We start from the raw sequence: 26,984 nt of genomic DNA, 5'->3' as shown, positions 1-26,984 counted from the left end.
GTTTTCTAAATGCAGATTTTGACATTTCTGTCACAACCGAAAAAGCGAGAGCATTGATTTCATGCTGCCATCTGCAGACCTATAAAAATCTGGAACCTGAAAAGCTGGAAGAAAATATTAGGTGTTGACAAAATGAAATCACTTTGAAATAAAAATGAGGGTTTAGGACTGTCTTATTAAAGATAACATTAATTTTATGACTGCCTCACCAAAAGGAAGGGTAAAGAAATACTATTCTGTGTTCTTGTGTTTCTCCACTGCAGTTGTACTCCAATCTAACAGCATGCCAAGCTCTTGGAAATATGTGTGTAATGAACATGAATTCATTGAGTTCTTCAAGTACTGATGCCTGTGGTTTATTTCAGTATATTTATGTCAATACAGCAAGGCTAGGCATTGTTCATTCAGTAGCCTTCTGGTAAGTTGCCTGTTCTATAACTTCAGTCTTTAATAGTGTTTTATGGAAATTATTATTCTAAATGTTCTTTGATGCAAAACGTTATGTTTCTTTAGAGAAAACATTGTAACTGTTTTCAGGAGGCATAATCTTCCATGGCTATATTACGGTGATCAACCAGGATTAGCATCCCAAGTGCTTGAGGCAAATCATTTCCCTACAATCTTCAGTTTTAAAGGAACAGATAAGGTAGGTGTTGGGTAGTAGACATGGGGAAACAGACATTTGGAAGAGGACATAATCACATAAAGAGGTTTAGATTCATTGCAGATGTGGCTCCCCTAAAGATAATTTTTGGGTAGTTAGTGTAACAAAACTCAGTGTGAGATCTTATGGAACAGGAAGGTGATATTTATGTAAAAAATCTCTAGGTAAGATGATTTTACTGACTTACGCTCACTTGCTCACATATTTAATTTGCTTATGCTCTCACACCCACGTTCTCATAAGGCCAAGATGTGCTTGCCTGAGTGGTTTGACCAGGATCAATTGTGTGTGACACAAGGAACAACAGATGCCAGCTATTAAATTCTCATTATGTCCCCAAGGTTATTCTGGATTGGCAGTGATGAACTAGTAACTAGACAAATCTTTTATGCCCCATAGGAGTTAATAGGTGTTTTGGCATTGTCCTTTGCTTCAGAGTCTTGTTTCTTTCAGTCTCCATAAATCTGAAGCAAAGCTGATCTTTATCTTTTTCCCTTGTTTGAAATACATGCATCCTTTTGTCAGTTTTCCTGGTGAGCTCATTGGAAAAAGAGGAGTATATGTGATGTATTGTAACTTTGTTGCCATTCTCCTGGTGCCAAGATGCGGGATCTTTTGCTGACAAGTTGTCTGTGCCATGGTTTTATCAGAACCCATTTCTCAGCTTTATTGCTGGGAACAGTGTTCTTCATTATTGCTATGCAGTTTTTAACCCTTCTGTTGCTTCTGGTGCTTACACACACATTTCTATCCATACTTCATTTATACCAACCTTAATATCTCTGTTACAAATCTCTTCAAGTTGAGTTGTATCAGCAGTGGATTCAGTCTGTTACTCCAGCCTTTTCCTGTTTCTACAGTGAATTAGAAAAAAAAAAAAGAGGTGAGGAAAAATGATCATTTCAATGTTAACAAAGCCAGGGATCCATCCCTGGGAGGGATAGACTCCTTAAGTAGCTTGTTAACTGCCACAGTTCTAAGAAGGAATCAAACAGTAAATTGAAGAGTAAAGCATTTAATTTTACAGATTCATTGTAAAATTAGAATAACTGGACTAGTTTATTCAGGTTAAGCTAATCACAGGAAGTAAGTAATGCTAGTGATTACCTGTTTGTCAGTTATACTGCCAAACTTATCTTAAGTTTTCTTATTGACTCAGAAATAAAATAATAGTTTTTTTCAGCCATATTCTAAAAGGTTGTGTTTTAAATTCAACAATGTTGCAATGCAGCTTCTGTTTTAACAACTAAAATACTCATTATTCTTTCCAACACTGAAGGTCCTGGAAGCCCTCAAGATCCCAACCTGGAATACAGTAGAAATCTGCATAGATTTCTGATTAATTTAGGGCATGTCTACCTGTATAGAAGTTCCTTTGGAACTTTTTCCCTGTCACCAATGAAGCTGTAGAATTGTAAAGTATGTTTTTTAAAAAAAGTAAACTACCAAAACCAAGATTAAAAACATAAAATCAAAGGGAAAAAATGAAGCATTTAGCTGAAAGTTTTAGGGAAGCACCAAACGATGAGACAGCAGTCCCTGAAATGTGTATGTCCACTTTATGGCAGTTTCATTGTTTCTTTATCTTTTTTCGTCATCAGGATGTAAAGCTGCAATTTATTGCAGCCTCATTTGATGCAGCAGGAAACTTTCTTAAGTGGCAAAATTTGGAAGGAGGCATCTTACAGGTACATTCAATTTTAATTATCTTTTGTTGATACCATAACGTTCTGATTGCCTTTAGCCAAATTAAGACAAAAGCCAAGAGTTTGGTTACTACAGTAGTGACAGTTCATGAGATAACCATGGAGCTAATTAGGGCAAATAGCCCTTGATTCTTGGTCACGGTGATCTCTACAAAATCAAAAGTATAAATTCAGCAACATTGCCGTCATCCATTGGACCAATATAGATTTGGAATATTGGAAAGCTCTGAAAAACAGCACTAGTCTTTTAGAACCATCTCTTTTTTCCATTCAGCATACAGTTACCCATGTACATAATCAATTAGCCCTCTTTTTCTTGGTGAGAAAAGTATGTTCTTTAGCTCTCAGTCCACATACATCTATAGAAAATTCTGGGAGTATGTCCCTATTGGATGCTGTCACCTGTTTTCACACATTATGGGGATGCCAAGCAAATCAGTGATTATGTCACTATCAAGAGAGGTAGGAAAACTGATCTACCACTGCATGTTCTTTCAGTTTTCTTGGGATTTTTTGTTTATTTCTTCTGGTTTTAATATAAAATATACACTCTGGCCAGCAACTGCCTGGCTTTTTCATAACAGAAAGTTATAAAAACTTGCTGGGAGACTTTACATAGAATTGGGGAACACTGGCTAGAGTACCCTGGGACACTCTACCCTCAGATTTCAGTGGCATGTGCACATTCTACTTCAGCAGTACCATGCTGTATAGGGTGTGAAAAACGCAAGGAAGAAGCAAGTGGAAAGCATAATTGAGTAATTAGCCTAACAGCAGAAATTGGCAGCTGCGAAACGGAGTAGAATTTGTTTAGCAGTCCAGTGGTGATCTAGGCACTCTCAGCAATTCCCTAGGCTGGCAACAATAGCAAGAACAATTGGGAATTGTCTGTCCCCTTTTCTAGGCTCTTCATGTCACTCTTGGAGCACATCACTTCAAATGCTCCAGTATCTACAGAAGAGCAGCTGACATTCAGAATTTAAATAGTGACGGCTATTTCTTTTGTTATTGTCTCAGGATGAACTGTCTTGCATCTGCCTCTCAAATTTTAAGGAAAACTAGTGTCTGAGAAAACAGGTTACCAAGCCAATTACTGTGCATAGAAAATGAGATATTCCGACATAGATTTTGAGGTTTATTGGGACACATTAATTTCCGAAATGCAGAGCTTTTAGTAGCTATTAAAAATCAATGGGAAAGGAATATTTTTTCCATTCAAAGCCTCTTTTAATGTCATAGATTGTGTATGATGACAATACATCGCAGTGCTAAAGCAACCTCAATGCATAGTTTTAGCAATTCCCAGAATTCCAGTTGCACACTAATAGAATTGTGTTTTATGTAAATTTAGACTTGATTTTCATTTTGGGAAAATGGCTGTGCCCTCCACTAAGTGCCATGCTCATTTAGTTAGAATTTGGCCCATTTTTCTGGGTTCTGCTTAGAACAACTTGTTCTTAAATGTAAAAGTTACATTGAAAAAGGAAAAAAAAAATCTGTTACTTGCCATGATAACTTTGATCCTCTGAGAATGCTAGCTTAAGAGAAAGGGGGCAATATGAATGTGGAGTTCTGTTCTCATGGGATGCTTGGATGTAGCAGAAGCCACTAATAAAGCTTGAGGCAGCACAGTGCATTGAATCCCGAGAAAGATTATTCTTACCTGTTTGGATGCCGCTGTCCACGGATTTCAACTTCAGTGATGGAACTGAAAAATACTATGCAAGTATGAATAAGCTAAAACAGCGTTTTAAGAACACCAATATTAATACAATAAATAATCGTGTTTACTCTTCAAAATCAATCCCTCTCTTCTTAAAAATAGAACAAAATATCTCTTGTGAGAACTGTGAATACATAAACTGCTTGGAGTACCTGTGAATATTTCATGTGAGAAAACAATACCTTTGAATTAACCTAATTATAATTATGTTTTGTTCAGCTTTGTCCTGATACCCAAACTAAATTGAATGCAGCCTATACATTTGGAACAACTTACCAACAAAGCGTAAGTAAAAGAAAAAATGTTATTCTGAATTTTGAATTAAGTAGCTTTACACGTCATCAGTAATTCAGTGCATATTGAAGGACCTCTGGAGTTTACTCATAAGCTGCAACATGGACTTCTCTCTTGTGAAACTGTTGCTTAATTTATTATTGAGCGAAATAAATGTATTTTTAAAAATTATTTAACTATACATAACAAAACTTGTTTACTACATAGGATAATCAAAATAAATTGAACTGGCATTTGCATTAGTGAGGCTGCTGACTTATCAGTAGGAGAACATAATGCCTGGATTCTGACAGCCATATACTTTGCATTGTAACTTCTAATTTTCCTGCCTCCACTTTTGGACAGGTTTCATAGGGAAAGAAGGCATATGCAATCATGCCATGCCTGTATGTTGTCCCCATTAACTCTTTAATGTATTCCCTGATTTCAGTGAATTCAATACAGAGATTAAAGGCAAGTTTTAATCAAACAGAGGACTCATCAGAGGAAAGAGATTCTTTAGCTCTCTTAACTATGGGGAAAAACTATTGGAGTTTTCACACCTTACTAAACACCAGGAAAGGGAGAGGGGATAGAGCACTTGAGCTTGTGTATACTTAGATGCTAAATTCAGTCAGCCACAGACATGGTTCTGCCAGCAAAAAAGCTTCATTATTTTTTGTCACTTATGTGTTAAATGGGGAGGTGGTAGTCTCTTTGGTGAGGAGGTGGAGATGTAACGTCTTTATTTTTATAGAACTCCATATGTGTGCGCAGCATCTAATACCTATATATCAATTAATATTATTTATTAACTCGTGTCCATTCAAAACCATTCCCCACATTATGTGTTGCAGTGTAAAAATATATAAACTCTGGCTGCTATTTGGATGGTATGAAAGTCTTGTAGTGTAATAGCTGTCAAAGCTTTAGTCCTTGAAATCTAAAGTGTTTACCAAAGAATTTTGACAAATCTTTGTTAAATATTTTTACTCTTCCATATTGTTTAATGTTGTTTAATCCATATGTCAGTAGAATGGAAACTTATTTCCTATTTAGGATCATTGAAGTGGTCGAGTATGGTTATTCTTTTTTTTGTACTTTTAAAAATCTTATGTATTTGATATATTGAGTCTGTAGAACCTGTTGTTAAGTATTAACAACAGTTAATATTACTGGGTTTAAATACAAATACCAATAAATATTAACTTACCGAGTATTTTTTAATGTAATTATTTTCATGGATTGTATGCATCACTTTTTTTTTCCTACAGCTTTGGAGAAAACATGGTGGTCATGTTATATGAGTATTTAAAGACCTCATGGTTGTTCACATATGCAAAAAACTAGCTACTTTCACATTTAATTTCTTCACACAATCACAGAGTGATTGAGGTAGGCAGGGTCCTCTGGAGGTCATCTTGTCCAATCCCCTACTCAAGCAGGGCCACCTAGAGCAGGTTGCCTAGGACTGTGTCCAGACAGCTTTTGAATATCTCCAAGCAACAAGACTCCACAACCTCTCTGGGCAACCTGTGCCAGTGCTTGGTCACCCTCACAGTGAAAAAGTGTTTCCTGATGCTCAGAGGGAACCTCCTATTTCGGTTTGTGCTCATTGCCTCTGGTCCTGTCACTGGGCACCACTGAAAAGAGCCTGGCTCTGTCTTGTACACCCTCCCTTCAGATATTTCTACACATTGATAAGATCCCCCCTGAGCCTTCTCATCACTAGGCAAAACAGTCCTAGCTCTCTCAGCCTTTCCTCATAAGAGAGATGCTCTAGTCCCTTCATCATCTCAGAGGCCTGCGCTGGACTATATCAAGTAGCTCCATTTCTCTCTTGTATGGCAAGCCCAGAACCAGACGCAGTACTCCACAACTTCAGCGTTTATGTTTCTTGACTTTAGTGTTTATGCTTTTTTAAATTTTATGTCTGTGAAATTTGCTGAGATTTTTTTTCCTAATCTGTTGAAAAATGTTAGCAGAGCTTCATTCTCCACATCAGTCATTCTAGTCAATTGCAGTCATTTCCAAGAGGTTTATATAAAATCATTAGTACTTTGTAATTGCTTGCAAATAGCTGGAATGCCTTGTCTTTTGCGAAGAAATGGGATAGATTCCACAATAATTTTGTAGGGGAAAAATCCACAACTTGATAACATCATTGAATGGCTAAAGTGATCTGTTTATTTTAACATTTTTTTCTTGTAGTGCAAAATTTCAGTTTCCAAGCTTTTATTGGATTTTGCTAATCCAATCTTTTATGACCTATTCCTTGAGTATAATGGTGACAATGGACAACAATATCTTTGGGCTGTGCCAGTTTTAAACTTGAATCTTCAATACAGTGAAATGTTTGTTAATCAAGGTAAGACTGTCATAGTAACATTTCTGTGACTTTAAATAACCTGAATAACTTCAAATAGAAAGAATTTGTATTAATTACTGTTACTGAGCTGTTTTTAAAGATGCCACAACCCACCATAGCTTGTTTCTGTTTTAAGAATTTAATATTTTGTGGGCAAGTTCTGATAGTGTTAAATGCAAGCTTTGGTTGCATACACCAGCCCAATCAATAATATGTACAAGTAAAGTACTCTAATTTAATTATGTATTTTTTTAAGTTGAAAATAAATAATTTTGCATCCTGAATACAGTTATATGTATCACATAGCTATATGTATCCTTTCTACTAGATTTCATTCTTTTTGTGTGTTGAATTAGTTTTTTAAATATTATGTGATTCTCATGTTTTTTCAAAGGCAGTAATATGAACAACTGGCTTTTGACTCGCCGATTTTTTTTGGTGGATACGCTAAGTGGAAAAGAGAATGACTTGGGAAAACTACCAAGAGTAATTCGAATTGCTAGCAAAATAACAATAAGGTGATTAATTGCATATAATATATCGTCCATAGAAAATAAAGCTAGTTTTGTGCAGTCTGCATTTTGTTGTCTTAAAAGAAAGTTGTTTTATTACGTTGTTATGTCCTGTGCTGCTTTTTCCATAGCAGACTTGGAAATAGCAAGAGTTTCCATAGGTTGTTCTGATCAGTGAGCGAGAAAACATAACATTGACTTGTGGGGGTTAAAAGTACTGTGATTACTTTCCAGGTAAGATGGATCAGACTATGTATGCATAATGCAAGTTAGCAGTCATTCAGTCACCTCTTAGAAAAAGGTGTCATCTGGAAAGGCCTAAAAACTCCTCTGTTAATTCTTTTTCAATGTGTATGTTACTGACTATACAAGGATGCTATTTCATACTCCATATTCTTTTTTGCAGTATTTTTACAAACTGTTGCTTATTCTGTTGTACAATCCAGAATAGGCTTGTAGTCATTTAATTGAAATTGTGAGACTACCTGTTACGGTCATTACTGATAGTTCATCTCAACTGGAATATGTTTTGGAAGAGCCTTTTTTTCTCCTTCTTTATGTAATGTCTTCCTCTGAAATGACTGTCTAAAATTTGACATCTCCCTTTTCCTTCAGCTCTTGTTCACAACTTATTATTTAAAAAGATTGCTGAGTAGCACTGAGTACTGATCCATACAAGTCTTCTTGAAGATTAAGTTAATGTACTAACTCCATTTGCTAAGAACTACATATTACATTATTTCAAAAAATAAGGATTACCTTATGTATGTTAGAAGAACTCCCCTCCACCCCCCTTGGAAATAAGGATAATGCCAGCAATTCAAAATAAATATAGAAAAGGTCATTCTGTAATGTTTTGAGAAAAGTTACCTTTTGGAATTGACTTCAATTGCAGCTATCATAATGTAAGCAGTAGGTAAAGATTGATTCAGGCATTTTCTTACAAATAAGCAATCCTTCCCAGCTTTTTATTTTTATGTATTTGTGTACGTGCCTTTGTACACTGGTCACTTTTAAAATGTGAATTGCCATGTCATTGGGTTTGAAACTCACATTTTATTGATCAGGTTGTTCTGTTCATTTAGTATTTTCTTATTAGTACAAGTTTCAATCAATACTTTCCAAGCAACTCATCCATTTTCTGTATTAAAAATAATACTCTGTTTGTATTTCTGCAGTATTCGTCTGGTATCCCATACTCAGAGAGGAACTATCTACCCTCCTCTGCTTACTATTGCTTACACAGATGTGCTTATCCAAAACCCTGAAACCCAGAGTGTGATGGTGAGATCTTTGTGCTGTCTTAATTGAACTGATTTGTTAATCATACTTTTAGTTCTATGGGGATTCCAGCTGAGTGAACATTTTGAGGGGGTTGTAAAAATCTAATAAGCAGTTTCTAGTTCTGCTCAGTTTTGAAGCTGCAAGTTTTCGCTAAAACGTAAAGCTTTTAAAACAAAGCAGTTACAAGTATTTTCTTTCTAATTTATCTTGAGTCTCTTTTAACTTAAAATACTTAGAATTTTACAATTGGTTGTATAATGCTAAATTAGGCTACAGTTCAAATAAAATTATACGCACAGAAAATAACAGGAAGAGTACTCCATGCAATGCACCGAAAGCAGCAACTTACGCAAGAAATTAAGAGGAGGTTGTTATGACACAGACATTTCAGGTCACCTGTAGTTTAAGTTAAAATATCGGTAACGTATCTAAAACACCCTTTAGTGTTTTGTCTGCTGTGTATTATTTTACAGCACATCTCTAAGAATTAAAGTAAAATAATCCAAAAATCTGTAGCCAAAGGGGCTGGAGACCAGTTTGGGGGATCTTCGTCTAGTGAAAGACACCACGTTCTGCTGCAGCAGATGCAGAAGGGGCGTTTCCTGCTTGCCCTTTTGCCTGCCACGACGGGCAGCAGCTCAGATGTCCTATTCCTGTGCCTTGTTTGCTTGTTAGATCACACTGCTTTAAAAAGTGGAAATGTTGAGCTTAATATAGTAGAATAATCATTCTGCTATTAAAAAAATTATAGTATTAACAGTTTCTGCTTGTCAGCCTTCAACAGTTCAGGCTTCCAGTACGGATAGACGTCTAGCTAGAAATTTCTGGTGCTAGAACCATTCCTTGCGTTCCATATTAGCTGCATGAAAGGAAAGAAGAGACAGGGAATTAGAAAGATAGAAAAATTAGTCAGACACTTCTTCCCTGCCTAAATGATGTCTTTATTTAACCACAGAAACAGCACTGTTTTTAGAAAATAATTCATTCAAATGGCGGTGGCAGCAACAATTGTTTTCAGTTTCTCTAGTTTATGTTATACTATATACTATACGTATCCTGGGCTGCATCAAAAGAAGCATGGCCAGCAGGTCGAGGGAGGTGATTCTGCCCCTGTACTCTGCTCTGCTGAGACCCTGCCTGGAGCACTGCATCCAGCTCTGGGGTCCTCAGCACAGGAAGGACATGGACCTGTTGGAGAGGGTCCAGATGATCAGAGGGCTGGAACACCTCTGCTATGAGGAAAGGCTGAAAGAGCTGGGGTTGTTCAGCCTGGAGAAGAGAAGGCTGCGGGGAGACTTTATTCCAGCCATTCAATACTTAAAGGGGGCCTACAAGAAAGATGGGGATAGTCTTTTTAGCAAGGCCTGCTGCGACAGGACAAGGGGTAATGGTTTTAAACTAAAGGAGGGTAGATTTAGACTAAACACAAGGAAAAAATTTTTCACGATGAGGGTGGTGAAACACTGGAACAGGTTGCCCAGACAGGTGGTAGATGCCCCATCCTTGGAAACATTCAAGGTCAGGCTGGACGGGGCTCTGAGCAACCTGATCTAGTTGAAGATGTCCCTGCCCATTGCAGGGGGGTTGGGCTAGATGACCTTCAAAGGTCCCTTCCATCCCAAAGCATTCTGTGATTCTGTTTCACCCTTACATCTACACCTGGTCTACTTAGGTTTTGTCAATTTTGGATGTCTTGTTGCATTTCACAAATTTTATGCAAGTAAAAAGATGCAATGAATTTCATTCCAAGTTCTATAAACACTGAGCTTCTAGTAACTGAGCATATTTAGACTTAAAGGCAAGTGAGGTGATAGAATGAGCTGACAGGAACAAACGTTTTGGGAAGCCAGGAGGGGGGAGAGGGAGGGATTGGTTTTGGGTGGTTTTGTCCTTTTTTTTTTTTAAACTGAATTAAAAATACTATTCGTTATAATACTTGCATTAACTTTAGTCTTGCAGTGACAAAGATTCAGGCCAGAATGCTATAAAACCAAGACAAATGTTTTCTTTTCCTTGTACAAATCTTTTAAACCGAAGTCAAAATAGGTCTTAGGTTAGATAGATATTTAAGCTAGAGGGAGCAATTTTGATACTGCATGACAATTTTTATTTAATTCAAGCTGGAAAAAAAAATTGATGTCTGAGCTATGTGAGAGCTCACTTTATGATTTTGCTATTGGTGTAATTACATTAAAGTTACTTTTAATCAACACTTTTTAATCAAAACGGAAAGTATCATACCTTTGATGTCTCCTTTCAGAAGGAAAAAAATTATGCACGTTTGAAAGGATTATAATTAGGTACAGGTAGTAACTTGCAGATAGCAGGCATCCATCCCCAGCATTACTGTTGGTAAAATCTGCAGTAAGTGTAGCAGAGCATATGCTAGTACTAAGCCTAGCACTGTGGCACACCAGGTCAAATGTATGCAGTAAAAGAAGGTATATGTTGTATAATAGCCTTAGATGGGAATTCCCACCAACCAAAAGTGTGAAAACTACCACTGTCTATAATGGTTGTAGCATTTCAGAATTTCTATGCAAATTTACTTTCTGTATCTTAATATTCAGGTTTCCTTCTCAGTCAATTATGAGATGAATCAGTCAGAAGCTCAGATTCAGACTGATGTAAGTTGTGTTGCCCTTAATTTGTCAATATAATGATTTACTTCTATTTTGTGGTTTTTAAAAATATCTGCAAATAATTTTTCATTCTCTTCAGATCACGTTGGGTGTGTTGGGTGGGCTTGCAGTGTTGTGGTCCCTTCTCAAGACTGCAGGCTGGAAGAGGCGTACAGGAAGCTCTGTAATTGACTTGCAGGTATAAACAGCTGGTAACCTAAAAAGGGACACGTCTTTCTCTCTTTAAGGAGACCTTTGCCGTCTTTCCCTGTGATATAACTATTATGTTTCTTAAGGTAGCTGAAATAATTTCTAGCCTAGCTGCATAGAACTGTGACATGGAGTTAGGCTCACTTGAGGAAGTAGGGGTTTTGCCTTTTTTTTGGATTCTGATGTTGTCATTTAGGTAATATTTTTGCTAAAAATAAAGGTATTTACAGAGCTATTCTGAGCAATTGAGTGGCCTTAGTTTTCAGATCAATTCTTCTTTGAACAAAGACCAGCATGTAGAAGTTTCAGGTATTGAATATACCATGAATATATGACCATAGTATAGGCTACTTTTTGGTACTAGAGTTTCCTGTAGTGTGAGCTGCATAACATTTTGTATGAGTGTACATATGCATTACTTAATTAGTTTTACAGATCTCTACAGTGTGTTTTTATAATTGCAGACTGTTTTGAAGTTCTTACTGTTTTATGCTGGAGACCTTGCCAACGTTTTCTTTGTCATCACAGTGGGCACAGGGATTTATTGGCTTGTGTTCTTCAAAGTAAGTGTTTTTCCAGATTTGGGTGTTATGAAAACCTATTAATATTGCATATATTTTTACACAAAAATTCATTTTCATTCTTTCTTTTTTATTTCTTTTTTTTTTTTTTTTGCCTTTCTGGTCAGACTATTGAGGCAAGTTCTATATCACACTCTGGTTTGTGTGCTTAAATTTTTGTGTTCACCTGTTTCTTTTCCTTGGGATTCATTGTACTTGCAGTCTGCTTAATAGTCTCTTAAAATATTTTCCAAATTCAAAATGATTGCGCATTAAATATTGACCTTTTCTGCAAAACATTATTCACTCTTAAGCACTTAGTATGTTGTTACATATGCTGCCCACACTGTTTCAATCTAACTTCTCAATTACAGGCTCAGAAGTTTGTCTCTGTCCTTTTACCACTTCCATCTCAAGAAGAAGATTTTATTACGTACATAGCATGTGCGTTTAGTTTAAAGGTAAATGTTTTTTTCCTCAGGCATTAAAGACGTTTCAAGATATGCTTCTGTATATTTTCAGTAGGCTTGATTTTAAACATCTTGTACAGTTCATTTTATTAGTGTATAGATGTACACAATTATTTTATTCGAAGAATTAAGTCATTTTTCCATAGACATTTATTTTTTGGAGTCTTTATATGGAAACAAATGTCTAAGGAATATAATCTATGGAAAATTATTCTTTCAAGGATAAAGGTGTAAAGAAACCCAAATAAAATAACACCATATCAAGAAAGCAAGTGCTTTCTTTTAAAGCAGAATCTAAGTGCTGTCAGTTCCTGATTAAAAAGAAGACAGATTAAAATAATAATTATGTTCAAGCATACTTGTAGAAGTCAGAGATCGGTATTCTGTCTTCATGGGACATACAAGTATTTTATTACTTATGGGTATTATATTGAATTGGTATTCATAATACAGGGTAATATGTTATAGGAAAATACTTAGTCAATTTTTTTGGAATTTGTTACTTTGCTGTATTTTCTTCATTATTTTGGACATTGTCACATGACTTACCATTACTCCAAGCTTTTAAATTTAAAAAGAAAATATCAAAAGTTGGTAACAAAGTTGCACTCTCAAGTATAGTCAAGTATATTACTTGTTATGTTTCATGAATGGCATGTGCAATGACTGTTGCTTCATCTTTGTCTATATGGTGTTGCTGTCCTTACTTGTTATATTTCTCCTTTTTCTTTCTTAGGCTTTGCAATTCTTACAATTGCTGGTTTCACAGCTTACTATAGATATTTTCTTTATTGACTGGGAAAGACCTAAGGGCAAAGTTCTTAAAGCAGTTGAAGGTAACGCAAACTATGCTTGTTTGTATAAACAGCTTTGGTTAAATTCAGATATTACTCTCAAGTATTAAATTTCAGAGCTTTATTGTATGTATTCTTTTTAGGTGAAGGTGTTATTAAAAGTGCTGCTGCACCTGTGAGCATATGGAGGACATATTTTATAGCAAATGAATGGAATGAAATTCAGACAGTGAGGAAGATAAATCCCCTCTTTCAAGTGCTTGCAGTTCTTTTTTTTCTGGAGGTATTATTACTGCAATTATTTTTGTTATTGTTATTAATTTTTTTATGATTCACATCCAGAGTGTAACATAAGGGTCTGGTTTTTAATGCCTGCATTCTCTGTGGTAATAGCGGATGACCTCTGAGTTCACTTGAAAACACGTAACTTAGTAAAATAATTATTTTAATGCATTTTTTAATTTATATGTATGTATATATAGGTCATTGCAATATTTCATTAAGGAAGACATAAAAAAAAAAAAAAAAAAAAAAAAAAAAAAAACCACAAACTTTAATTACCTTAGAGACCTTTGTTAGTTTTGCTTGGTTTTTTTAAGGTAATGAGTTACCCTAAATGGCTTAAGAGACTGATAAATCTGTGTACACACTCAATTCTTTATTTACCTACTGGCTCCCTCCTGCCATAGCCTACAGCTTTATTTCTGATTTCATATTTGTCTGAACTGAGCTTCCTTCCTCCTAATTTGCTACAGTGACCTTTTAGAAAGCAGGAAATGGAATGTGCCAGTTCTGTTCCTGATGGCATAAGACAAGGCAGTATGCCTTCAGTTACAGCTTAAGGCTGTGTGAGAAATTGTGCGTTAGCTTTTCAAAAACATTTTGGTTTGTTTCTTCTGTAGTTTGGGAAGGACTTTTATTTTGGGAAGTATTCTTAAAGCGTGTGGCATACAGTTGTTTATGTGAGGTTCTTTTACATATTTTTAATACTTTTATTCATTTTTATATTTCTGTTTTTAAATTTAATGGTTTTCTTTTAAATTATATACAGTAAAAACCCTCTAACTTTCCTCACTCACTTCATCTGTATTTTTGCTGTTGGTAAATACTGGCCAGGAACAATTTCTGTGCCATGTTACAAGGAAGGAATGGGAGAAAAGAGAGCACGTATTCCCTAAACTAACTAGTCTCCTCAGGCCCCTCTTCATAGGCTCCTGGTATTACTAGAAGAGAGAGGCTGCTCTTAGTAGAGAGTGATTAACATCTTGCTCTATAATTCCTGTTATGAATTTCCCTCTGTAGAATCCCTTTCTTGCCACTGATGGTGGAGGAACTCATGAAAGATACCTAAATAGGCCGAAACTGGTGTTTGTGAAAACCTCAGATAATCTTTATAACTTTCATTCTCATGCTGGAGTTTGGAATGTCGTTTCCCCAGAAGTATTACGCACGGGGTAGATATGGCAATCAGCTGCTCACTACAAGGGGGAACTTCTGTATTACTCAGAACCTGTCTTCTTGGGTTACCAATTTTGATAAAGTGACTGTTCAGTTCTCATTAATCATGATGCGAGGCTGTACAGTAGTAGAAAACAAGCCAGGAAAAGTAATAGTTGGAGGAAGTTGGAAAGCATCTCGCTCCCCTCATGTCTGGTACCAAAGCAGCCACTTGGTTGGCACTGGTCACCGTGGCAGTGTTTACTACGTGGCTAGTGCAAATAGCACTCTGGCAGCAAACGTGAGCTTTTCAATATTGTACTGGGTCTGACTGGGATGGAGTTAACTTTCTTCAGCCCATAGGGTGCTGTGTTTTGGATTTGTGGCTAAAACAGGGCTGATAACACACCAATGATTTGGCCATTGCTGAACAGTGCTTGCACAGCATCAAGGCCCCCAGTGAGTAGGCTGGGGCTGCGCAAGAAGCTGGGAGGAAAACACAACCAGGACAGCTGACCCCAGCTGACCAAAGGGATATTCCATACCATATACCATCATGCTCAGCAATAAAAATGGAGGGGAAGGATTTTCTGGGGACTGGCTGGGTGTCGTGGTTTAACCCCAGCCAGCAACTGAGCCCCACACAGCCGCTCGCTCACTGCCCACCAGTGGGATGGGGGAGAGAATTGGATGGGTAAAAGTGAGAAAACTCATGGGTTGAGATAAAGACAGTTTAATAGGTAAAGCAAAAGCTGTGTGCACGAGCAAAACAAGGAATTCATTCACTACTTCCCATCAGCAGGCAGGTGTTCAGTCATCCCCAGGAAAGTAGGGCTCCATCACGCGTAACGGTTACTTGGGAAGACAAACGCCATCACTCCGAATGTCCCAACCCCTTTCGTTCTTCTTCCCCCAGCTCATATACTGAGCATGATGTCATATGGTATGGAATAGCCCCTTGGCCAGTCTGGGTCAGCTGTCCTGGCTGTGCTCCCTCCTAGCTTCTTGTGCACCTGGCAGAGCATGGGAAGCTGAAAAGTCCTTGACTCGTGTAAACTCTGCTCAGCAACAACCAAAACATCAGTGTGTTATCAACATTATTCTCATCCTCAATCCAAAACACAGCACTATACCAGTACTAAGAAGAAAATTAACTCTATCCCAGCTGAAACCAGGACACTGGGCATTGGTCTGCTTGTGGGAGGGAGGCAGTGATTGCCTTTGCATCACTTGTCATAGGGTTTTTTCACCTTATTTTTCCCTTTTCTTTGCTTATTAAACTCTCTTTATCTTAACCCACAAGTCGTTTTCCTTTTTTTTTTCTTGTTCCCCATCCCGCTTTGGTGGGCATCAACCCACCCCAAATATGTTTCTGGTGCAGCTTCAGTTCTGAATGATGTTCACAAAATTTTCACCTCTTAAGTGTTTCAAGACATAGTGTTTCTCTCATCTTTTTTATTTGGGAAGTTTTTCGAGGTTGTTTGTTTAAAATAGATTCAGCCATGAAGACAGTGGAGGGAAATACATTTCTGTTCAATAAAAACAAAAAAAACCACCCCAGTTTCTTGCAGTTGCAAAACAGATAAAAAATTTGTTTTAACACTGGAATATATAGGACCAAAAAGCTGGAATTTGGCAGAAATAATATCCCTATGCAGTCTAACAGCACAATCTTTTGGAATTTCTCAATAAAAATCAGTGTTGACTTGTTGTGAGATTTAGGTGCGTACATTTTTGAATTTATGTATCAACACATATATGTACAGTTTATGGTTTTAATTATGTTTCTCAGTAATAACACTGAATCACACAATTGGGCTCTATCATAGTGAACATGCTACTATTCCCAGGTCCATTTCTCCTAATTTTTTCTTCTTACTTCCTGTTATGATGGAAACAACAGGGTCATAATTGATACTGTTCATTGCCTCATGTTGTTATATTGACCTTCTTACCTCTTCAGGTGGTGGGATTTTCAAACCTGGCTTTAATGGATTCTTCTTCCAGTCTTACAAGAAGCAGTGAGAGTTACATAGCTCCTTGGAGCCGCATTTTAAGATTTGGTGTGTCTGCTGCACTCTGGCTAGCCATTGCCTTCTTACAGGTATGTGAAACACATGACATACTGAATTATCATTTTCAGGCTGGTTCTTGGAAGCTAGAATACATCACTAGGCCATCCATACTACGTATCATAGCACTGGGTATATTCTTAACTGTTTTGCTTGATGGTACACCTTTAGAACTCAAAATGAAACTTCTGAGCTATGAGACATCTTACTTTGTAGTCAGAATTTTAATCCTCTCAAAGATGTGAATTTATGCAACTACTTTGTTTTGTTTTACACAACTTTGAAGCATCTCCAAGCTGAAAATGAAAAGCAGGTCATTGCTACAATTTGCTTCTTAGAGGAAGGACGTCAATCCCATTTCATAGAGCCCAATGCAATGGTGGCCACCACAGAAGTCTGTAATTTGTGGGTGTTAGACTGTGAAGTAAATTGCTTAATAAAGTCAAATCTGATGAACTAATAAAAGAAAATTTGGTTGATCTATTTCAGATTATATTTTTTTCTGTGTTTTATGAAAGATTTGTTGAAGATAAGATAAGCCAATTTGTTGATTTGTGTTGCATGAGCAATGTAAGTATTTCTTTGTCTCATTTGTACAGTGGCATTTTTAATAGAATAATATGCACGATAGTTTTAAGAATATTAAATTATATTTATTCATTTAATTTAATCAGAGATTACTAGCTAACAGCCAAAGTCAATGTTTCTTTCAGCTCATTTTATTGGTGCAATCTACAAGAAGATTTCAGTTAAACTTTAATTGGAAAAAGATTCTGGAATCATAGGTATCAATATGTTCTTCTAGATGTGTGATTTTTAGGATGTTTTTTTTTAAAGTTAAATTGGTTACACATGCTCCTACAGAATTAAAAAGTAAAAAATTGTGACAGAAATTAGGTGTGGAACCATTTGCTGCCATTCTTTCTACTGGTTTGCATTTTAGTACCTTTGTCTTACAGACACAGCTGTCTTGGTTTTATTCAATACGTTTATGTTCAGTTTCTGCTCCTGTCTTGTGTTGTCCCTCAACCGCTGAACTTCATGGTTGTCCCTCCTGGACAATCATCACCTTTTTTATGCTTTTTCACTTACATCTGAACTACTTCCCTTTTTCTAGTTTAAATATGGGTCTTGAAGCTTTGTACTGCAGGAATTCCTTTTTAACCAAAGAAGAGTGCAGTCAGAACAGGTTGGATTAGCTCATTTGGCCAGAACTTTTTAAAAATATAGAGATGAACCCCTTTTATCAGCCTTTCCAGCCTTGGTTATTCCTCTTCTGTGAAAAACCCATGTAGTGCATGGATTGTAGAGTGAGTTATTTTTGATTCTTATGTGATATATAAGCATTGTATCATGCTGAATGAAATTCTATTAAATACAGTCTCCTAGGAGCTCAACTGGAAACATGCATACGTGTTATATATCACAGAAATAACTTTTGAATCAAAATGAAAGCTAATAACTTTCCTTTAATTTTTTGGCTCTGTGGAATTAAGTATTGATCCTTGCTGTTGATAAACTAAACTTGAAGCTGGTGTGTGTATTTAGTTAAACATAAATAAAACTAATCAGTAATTGAGTTATTAAATATTTTTCTGCAATATTTATTTTGGTACCTGCCTACTTTGTATTTGTAGAAGGGCTGGTCTTGCTGATCTCCACTGTGAATTCAAAAGTTCAAAAATAAAATGATAATGTTTAATTAAAGCATTCTTCTCTTCTCCCATCTCTTCTAGATTTCAGTGTTTCTCTTGTCACACAGCTGCTTTGGTTATTATATCCATGGTCGCTCTGTGCATGGACATGCAGATACCAATATGGAAGAAATGAATATGAACCTAAAGAGAGAAGCAGTAAGTAAAAGCAGTAAAGTTTACACCTGCTCTCAATATTTATTTTATAAAAAAAAACCCACACCTTTGCATTATGGATCTGCACTTGTGCATTACATCATTGCACCAAGTTATGATACTGAAAAGATACCAGCTGTTGGTAAGCTCATGGCCACATTCAAAAAGATGCATACCCAGAAGCTTTCATAAAGAGACAAATCTGGAAAACTCCTAATAAAGAGACATCTGGTCTTCCAATAAATTCTTTTATTCCATCTCTTCTTCTCTGGTGATGTAACCTATTATTTACAGAAATGAATTTGAGTAAGTATTTTTTCTAGTTTGTCATATGTTATATCTTGGCTGTAAGATCAGGCAAATGTAAAATGTCTAATACAAGATTGGAGCACTTTGCACTAAATTTCATGACATCTTGCGTCTTTATAGGGACAAGTAGGAAGACAGTACCTTAGACAAAGGATATTGCTATTTCAATGATAACTGGACAGAAAAAACCATAACCATGTGAAAATTAAATCTCAAACATTGAAACGTAGAGGATTCTTTTTAGTAATATTTTTGACTTGTGTGTTCCTGTAATTTTTTCCTAATGGTTTATTTTAATATAATTTTGGAAAAAGCAGGTTTTTTTCCCTATGGAGATGCTGAATTTTCCATTTTCTTGGGGTTTTTGAGGTTTATTAAATGTGACCTGAAAAACATATGGAAAAAGTAAGGAATCCAAAGCACGAAAAAAGCAGGACAAGTATAGAATAAATGATAAACATAAAAGAAAGGGCTTCAGAATGAATGTCAAAAGATGTATTAGAAGGTAATGAACTGAACACAGGTGAAAAGAGGAGTATGTCTTTGTGACAGCAGGGGTCAGGATTTCATGTCCTAAGAAAATCTTGCTATAATAGAACCAAGAGTGCAGTGGATTCAAATATTTACAGATATTAAGGACTATGTAAACATGAAAGAGAGTAAATGAAAAGCTTTTGGGCATTAATAATGTTAATTTACAATTGCTTTAATTGTATAGGAAAATCTGTGTAGTCAGAGAGGTTTGTTACCGAACACTGATGGCCAGACATTTCAGATTTCCATTTCAAGAACAATGCGACGGCACTATGACAGGATTCATGAAACCCTAACAAGAGTAAGTGAGATATTTGTGTTCTGTAAATGTTATTTAAAATATGTAATTTTTCTGCTGAAGTCATGGTCATGTTATCTTTCAGAAACGTGGTCCTGCTAGGCTTTTGGACTCATCTGCAAATACTTTTGAACAAAGCACAAGGGCATACAACACCATGAACAAATTTCTCAGTTCTTTCATTGATCACGTATGTATATTGACATTACTATATTAAGGAAAATATAACTATAGTAAGTAGAAACTAAAAATTGTAAATCTGAAAGACTGTAATTTCTCTTTAAGCATATGTGCTTAAAGACTTGTTGTTAAAGACTTTATGGCAACTGGAATAGTGCTTCATTAAAAAAAAAAATTGGAGTACTGTCCAACAGTGCAGCCTGCTCTTAAAAATGACAAATCCTTTTTTGTTATGTACTTATTTTTGTCTTGGAATAGACCAGTGCTTTTTTTCATTCATAAAGGTCTAAGTAGCTGTACTTCACTTTGTAACAAGTACTTCTTCGAAATCATAAAACAGGAAGTATTGTTTTTCCTTTTCTTATAGGTTCATAAAGAAATGGATTATATTGTTAAAGATAAGTTGCTGCTTGAACGGATTCTTGGCATGGAGTTCATGGAACCAATAGACAAAAGTATTTTTTACAATGGTAAAAAGATTTGTGACTTGGTACTTGTACTATTATAAGTATGTAGGTTTCTGTGTAGATTTCTTTCCCAGGATTTACACTCTAAACTGGACTTTACAGCAGGAGAAGTCATTAAATGACTGCTTGTGAGGGAGGTATTTAAGGGATGTTCTTCAGATTACAGAAATCCTATTTATAATTTGTCACTCAACTGCAATGTTTTTTCTTTTAGGCAACTGAAAGGATACTGTGTAGAGACGTGCATGTGTTTACGAAGTGCTCCTTTGATTTGCTATATAGATCTTTGTAAATGCAAAGACGACCCACAATATTTAAATAGCTCCATCCTTTTTTTATTTTTCAATATAGAACCAAACTTCTTATGAAACAACTAAAAGTACAGAGACAATTTCTTTAAAGAGGATATTGATCACAGTGAGGACGTTTTAGTGGAATACTTGATGTTAATCCACCACTCATCTTTGGAGGCTCCACTAAGTAATTTGGGTTCTTGAATATTTTATTTTGAAGCTTTTTAAGCATTGCCAATACCTACAGCAAAAATGAGTTTTCCAGCAGAAACAGGGATGACACCAGTTCTGATTCTGGTCCCTGGAGCTATGCAAAATTGGTCAGACTTGGGTTCTCCAATGCATCGTCCTGAATCCCAAGCCCATGCTAAACCTAGCCATAAATATTTCCAAGTGACCAGTACATGTGTTAAAAATAGATTTAGTGAAAGTTCTTGACCATATCTCAACCTTCAACCTAGGTTCCTAAAACGGAATCCCTGGAAGCTTGACGCTGTCAAACACCAATGCTCTAAAAACCTTAACCTATTCATAATGCATCACTGGAATCCTCATCCAGTGTTACGCCCTCCATTGCCTCCACTTCCAAGGTTCTGAAACCCTGAGTCCTGGTCTCCTCCTATTATCAGATGTGGTCTGGGGACCAGTATCCACACTGCAATGAAATATGAGCTGTGAACTTAGGCCTGATACCAGTCTGCTTCCTCAGTCCCTGAGCTGTACAGAATCCACCAAAAATTATCTATGAAAAACCTTAGTTCAGACCCTGATTCTACCCCTCACCATAAGTACAGCCATCACCTGCATGAAAACTAAAAATTAACTAGTGATCCCAGATGACACAAGCCCTCATTTTAAGTCCCTCAAGTACTTGGCTCTCCAGCCTCACTGTTCAGAAACTCTAAACCTTATCAGAACCATAATCCAATCCATGGATATTACCAGATGACCATAACACATTCTAAACATGTCATTATTCTTCTATAATAACAATCCACAAATTACATCACTGAGCTGTGCAGAGTTTTCCTGCTCTATGACACCAGGACTGCAAAAGCTGAAGCCTAATTTGAATCTCAAACCTTGCTATATAATCAGGAATGCAGCACATGCTTTCAAACTAGCCATGATTGTAGTCTGATATTTTTGCTCAGTCTAGATGTCTGAGCTACACCTAGTTCATTAAAGGCTGGGGCTCTCCTCCCTTGTCATGGTGAAGCTCTATCTTTAGTAATAAACGTTGCCAGATAGCCAGTATCTGCCTTAAAACTATAACTAGGACTTTCTTCAGCCTCAGTCTGTGATTCCACACCTTGCAATATCAGTCATTCCAAAACCCTATTCTAAACCCCAGGTCTACTCAGCCATAAATATTGTCAGGCATGCAATGTCTGAGTTAGAATTAAGTGTATAAGCATGATGTGATGCCTCCAAATTGTGCAGTATTCAACAAAGGTTTGGTCTTTTGGCTGCCATTGTTTCAAAGTTTATAATCGTAAGCATTGATATAAATATATTGTTTGATGGTTTAGACTGCCATGGTTCCCAGAAGTTTAGATACAAATCAGGATTTCATGGCAGTAGGACATATACAATTTGTAATGAAAATATGCTGTTTCTAATAAAACTTGCATTAGACATTTTTCTGAAAAAGTAGAAAGAGGGAAAAGAATTTATTTTCTGTAAATGTTTATTTTAGATGTTCTTTTCTCTTTTGAAAGTGGTGCTTTTTGATAAAATAAAGAAGTGGATAAGTGGTCTAGACTACTTTGGCTATGAAAAAGGTATTTTAAGCTTAAAGGATGCATTTTCTGGGAAACTGTTAACCAATGAACAAAGATAATGTTAAGCCCCGAACCTCCGCCTAAGTAACGCTTTAAGCATATGTTTTTATTGTTTTGTTGAGTTGGGTCCAGAGTTAACACTTGCTAAAAATTTCAGTGACAAGGGCGTTACATCTGCTTCTTGTTCAAAGCAGCCTTTTTTAAATGATCCGATTGAGATTTCAAGAGTGAATAAAGTTGCGTGTGGCACGTGGGCTTTTTCTATTGTGTTCCATTGGTGTTAAGCCAATTTATAAGTGAAAAGTTTTGTATTATTTTGCTTAAATAGAATGACATAACTAGCTCTTATGATGCCATAGAATGCCGTAACTAGCTCTTGCTCTGACTTTCCTTTTTCTTATCAGCTTTCTCAGCGTGGACTGATGAACTCCACAAACTTGCACTTTATTTTTCAAAAATTATTTTCTTTCTGTAGATGAAGGACACTCTTTCAGTGATGTTCTGTATTACGGCAATGAGACAACACTGCTTATCTTTGATATCCTGTTTTTCTCCATTGTGGATCTGGCTTCCCAAAGTTTTGTTTTAGCTGCTATTCTAACATATTTGCAACAAGAGGTAAATTTTAATTTAAGAACAAAGTAATATTTTAAAAAAGTGGGTCAGTATGGAAGTTTATATAGTTAACTAGATAATTAAAGCAGTAAGTTAGCAGTTTGTGGTGACAGAAGATTATACTGAGAGCTTATAAAATAGTTCTTTGATTTTTTTGTCAAATAGGCTTGTGAGAAATTAATTTTATTCACATGCCTGTCATGAATAAAGAGGCTACAAATAACTTTCAATAGAAAACGCAAATATCAGTTAAAATGAATCACACATGATAGTTCATGGTGGAAAGATATCAGAAAAGATTTCAAAAATGCTAAAGGGAGATAAGCACCTAATTCACTCATGTTATTTATGATTTAAAGATAATATGAAGTTATTATTTTATGTTAGGTACTGAAACATACTGTTTTAAGTATTTGTTTGTTAACACATTTTTTCTAAAATGTTCTTAGATATTTAGGTTTATTCGTAATACACTTGGGCAGAAGAATTTGGCATCCAAAACCTTGGTGGATGAAAGATTTCTCATTTAATTAAGAAGATGAAAAACTTTGTTCAGTAGTTAATCATGGAAATGATGTCCGTGATCAAAGCATCTCTGACCTACAGATTAATTGTAGTGCACTTTTCAATAATAATAATGTAATGGTTTTGAAATTTATAATTTTTTATATTGTGTGCTATTAAGCTTTATTTTTATGTATTTACAAGTATTTTTTAATTTGTGAACACTAAGCCATAGGCCTTTAAAAGGAAACGTACATGAAAATAAGACAGAAGTAAACTTGCTGTTGTTATTATTAGAATAAGATAAAAATTGTTTAGTAGCTTTTGCTAAGATATGGACTACTCACTTTGAGGCAAAAATTTGAGCATTCCAGTTGGCAGGAGAGGTTCTCGACTCTTAAGTTTTCTGAAAATCCCTTAAATCTTTTTCTCTTTTTTTTTGGCAATTTGTTTTGAGTTATAATGTTTAGCAAACATATTTCCAGTTTTACACAGCACAGGACTTGTTCTGAATTAAATTAATATTTCAAGAGGACTATTTAAAGATCACTTATTTACAGCAACTCCAACTTGAAATTTTAACTTTTCTTTATTGTGTCATAGTATTGTATGCTTTTGTCTCTTCTCCTGAAGTTTGTCATTGTTTTTCTTGGGTGTGGACTATACATGACAGAGTTTCCTTGTGTTTGAGATACAGTAGTGTTACAGTGATGCAGAAAAACAGGCAGAGGAGAGGTTATAGGTATTTGGTGTTCGTTCCTGATTTTCTGTCATCTGATGCAAGATGTGGAGGGAAATACAGTAATTCTTCTGTGCTGTTTCTGCACAAGTGAAATAGAAGCACTTATTCTTATCTTTTTAGAAGTGTTTTCACAGGTGCCTATATATGCTTGTGTACCTCTGTCTCTCTAATTTTCTGGCTTTATTATCTTTAGATATAACACAGAGACCATAATCATTTTACTGTCATCATATTTTTGGAATTTAGACAGGTTAATAATTAATCAAGTGCCACTTATTAAGTATTAAGGGATATTAAGAATGGCCTTCAAAACACCTTAAAGTGAGGCTTCTACCTCCCATTTGTATCCCTGAAAAGTCTCCCTACTTTTTTAAAACTACATTTTTCAGTAAATGATTAAACATGAATAGTGTTTTCTGGTTTTATAGCTGTTACTTGTCTTTAGATGATTCAACAAGGGATTTTCACCAGCAAAAACACCATAAAAATGTAAGTCAAGGTTAGCGTGCTTATTCCAAAACAGAGACTGAGGACGTGATTAGTTGGACCTAGCAGATTTTGAATGCAGACATGCTTACCTGGGTTGAAGCAGCATTGCATTTCAGGTGTTTCTTGGCTTCACAAAGAGGAACATGTTCTCATGTTGATATCATATCATATCGTATCATACAATGATATTAAACTTATGGTAACATGGACATAAATCTCGGGGTCACTGTTGCTCTAATGCATTTGCTTTTGGTGTTGTAAAACCTCTGTAGCTTGCTCGTCCAATATAGTTGCTATTAACTGATAGAATGTGTGCCTGCCACTAAGGCTATATAACAAGGTAGATAACTGAAGAGTTGATTTTCAGCAGGACATCCATTTACTAACATACAGTTTAGCACGGATATTTCCATGTCATGCTTTCCTTACTTCGGTCTACTTCTGTGCACAATTCTTAGTTTGTTGGTGCACACTATGCCTCAAAAAAGGTGTGAATACAAAACTTCCAACAGAGTGAAATGTCCAGTATAAATAAAACTGAGGTTGTTACCTTTACAGTGAATGTAGTAATTAAAGTGTCCATTAGGTTCTGTATCTGTTAAAACAGCCAAAAATCTTATTGCTGCTGAGTACCATGACTGTATGACTTCACTAGTTGTGAGGTTTCTGTCATATTGCCTGTCAGTGATGTACCAAGTGCCAAACCTGTAAACTAAGCTAAGGAGCCCTCTGAGAAATGGTCTGCAGTAGGACACTTGCAAGGCAAAGTTAGGCTTGCATGATGCAAGCCTAGATTAACTAAACAACTAAACTTTCCAGATCTTGCAAGTCCTACTGAAATATCAATGTACAAGAGGAAATACAATCTCTCTCATGTGACCATATTTATTCAAGAGGACTGATGTGACTAAAGGGGCGTAGAAAGTTGCTGTGATCCATCAGTGAGCAAGTATGGCCCTAATGAATTGCCCTAATACACATTTCTTACTGTCACTTTCCAGCAATGTAAGTATGCATCGTTGTCAACGGTAATAGGCTTCTTCTCTGTGCAGATTCTGATGATGTGTCCATAGTCACGAAGTTATTCTAGGGAACAGAACCACACTTCAAACATACCTCCTCCAGAATGGTCTGGTTTATGACCGACTTCAGTCAGAATAACTCAAAAAGTAGTAACCAGACCTGGCTAATCCAAGGAATATCTGCAAGTGAAATGATTGTGCCATCTGTAGACACAGCTGTGTGTAGTTTTAATTTAGTTAGTCCGGTACCAGCAGAAATGGAGACGTTTCAGCATGTGGGCTCTCACTCTCTACCCTATTCTCAATGCTTTTGCTGACCAGGTACACCTTTCCATGCAAAAATCATGCTTTGAGTTTGCTTTAGATATGCCCTTAATTATCTGCTGCTCAGAAGGGCATGTGAAAGCTTTAATGACCTTGCAATTTGCAAGAACTACTGCTAACGGCAACTCGTTACAGATAAATGATAAATTAATCTAAAAATGTTCTGTCAGAACAGTTCAGTTGCTTGGTCCCGTCTTTCTCCTCAGTGCACACACTACTCTGTTGTGGTTTATTTTTCCAGGTCATTTATCTAAAATGTTAATATAGCTAACATAGGCACTCTACATGATTTAGGAAATAATTACAGGAGTCAAAAGCTCCAGGAATTCATAGAAGCTTTTCTTCATTCTTGCTGTCCAGTGAGCACTTGAAACAGGTTGACTGCTCTTTGTTCCTCTGTTGCTTGATATTTGTTCAAGAAATAGCTCTTGTGATTGTATTTCCAACTTAATGTTTTTCCTTTTTTAAAAATTAATATGCAGGTACAATGTGTCTTTCATGTGATGAGTGTCTCTCAAGTTTCTAAATGTTTTATTTAATCACATGGCATTTCAAACTCTCCTATCTGTCTCTCTGAGCAATAAAAAATTTTTTAAGGACTGGAGAGTTTTTTTTTGCACTTGTTAAATCAGTTGACCCAAGCCTGAAACACGCTACTCCTTCCATGAACGTGAGAGGTTTCAGATAAGGGCAGGAGGCTGCTGGTGGCTCTGCAGCCCACTGAAGCTCTGTCAGGACAAGCGTAAGAAAGGGATTTTGCAGTCAGTGTGGCAATGGAGGGATACGGTTTTGGATAATCACAATTAATGAAATGAGGTGGTTGCTTGTTGCTGAGTATCTTAGGGGCTAGATGCCAAAATAGTCAATTCTGTAAATAAT

General features: G+C 36.1%; 1 protein-coding gene across 2 annotated transcripts in view; it reads left to right on the top strand.

Annotated features, from left to right (window-relative positions):
- TMEM67 (transmembrane protein 67) overlaps positions 1-26,704 on the top strand; it is a 37,273-nt gene extending 10,569 nt beyond the window's left edge. Inside the window, exons 8-28 of one of the 2 annotated variants that reach the window (XM_087750001.1) lie at positions 264-418; positions 538-646; positions 2,266-2,352; positions 4,313-4,378; positions 6,578-6,734; positions 7,129-7,252; positions 8,425-8,530; positions 11,101-11,157; positions 11,252-11,350; positions 11,826-11,924; positions 12,296-12,382; positions 13,128-13,227; positions 13,329-13,468; positions 16,586-16,726; positions 17,184-17,264; positions 18,431-18,547; positions 19,572-19,688; positions 19,771-19,875; positions 20,233-20,335; positions 22,885-23,027; positions 23,474-26,704. In XM_087750001.1, coding sequence (XP_087606127.1) covers positions 264-418; positions 538-646; positions 2,266-2,352; positions 4,313-4,378; positions 6,578-6,734; positions 7,129-7,252; positions 8,425-8,530; positions 11,101-11,157; positions 11,252-11,350; positions 11,826-11,924; positions 12,296-12,382; positions 13,128-13,227; positions 13,329-13,468; positions 16,586-16,726; positions 17,184-17,264; positions 18,431-18,547; positions 19,572-19,688; positions 19,771-19,875; positions 20,233-20,335; positions 22,885-23,027; positions 23,474-23,554 — 2,274 coding nt within the window. In that variant the 3' untranslated portion in view covers positions 23,555-26,704. The remainder of the gene's footprint in view (positions 1-263; positions 419-537; positions 647-2,265; positions 2,353-4,312; positions 4,379-6,577; positions 6,735-7,128; positions 7,253-8,424; positions 8,531-11,100; positions 11,158-11,251; positions 11,351-11,825; positions 11,925-12,295; positions 12,383-13,127; positions 13,228-13,328; positions 13,469-16,585; positions 16,727-17,183; positions 17,265-18,430; positions 18,548-19,571; positions 19,689-19,770; positions 19,876-20,232; positions 20,336-22,884; positions 23,028-23,473) is intronic. The other variant, XM_087750007.1, reaches the window with a different exon arrangement.
- The last annotated feature ends 280 nt before the right edge of the window (positions 26,705-26,984 follow it).

The sequence above is a fragment of the Nipponia nippon genome, unplaced genomic scaffold (assembly GCF_047370975.1).
Source record: "Nipponia nippon isolate SJK-2023a ecotype South Korea unplaced genomic scaffold, ASM4737097v1 scaffold_1, whole genome shotgun sequence".
NCBI lineage: Eukaryota > Metazoa > Chordata > Aves > Pelecaniformes > Threskiornithidae > Nipponia > Nipponia nippon.
The sequence above is the reverse complement of the archived record's forward strand: the minus strand, read 5'-3'. Positions and strand labels throughout refer to the sequence as shown.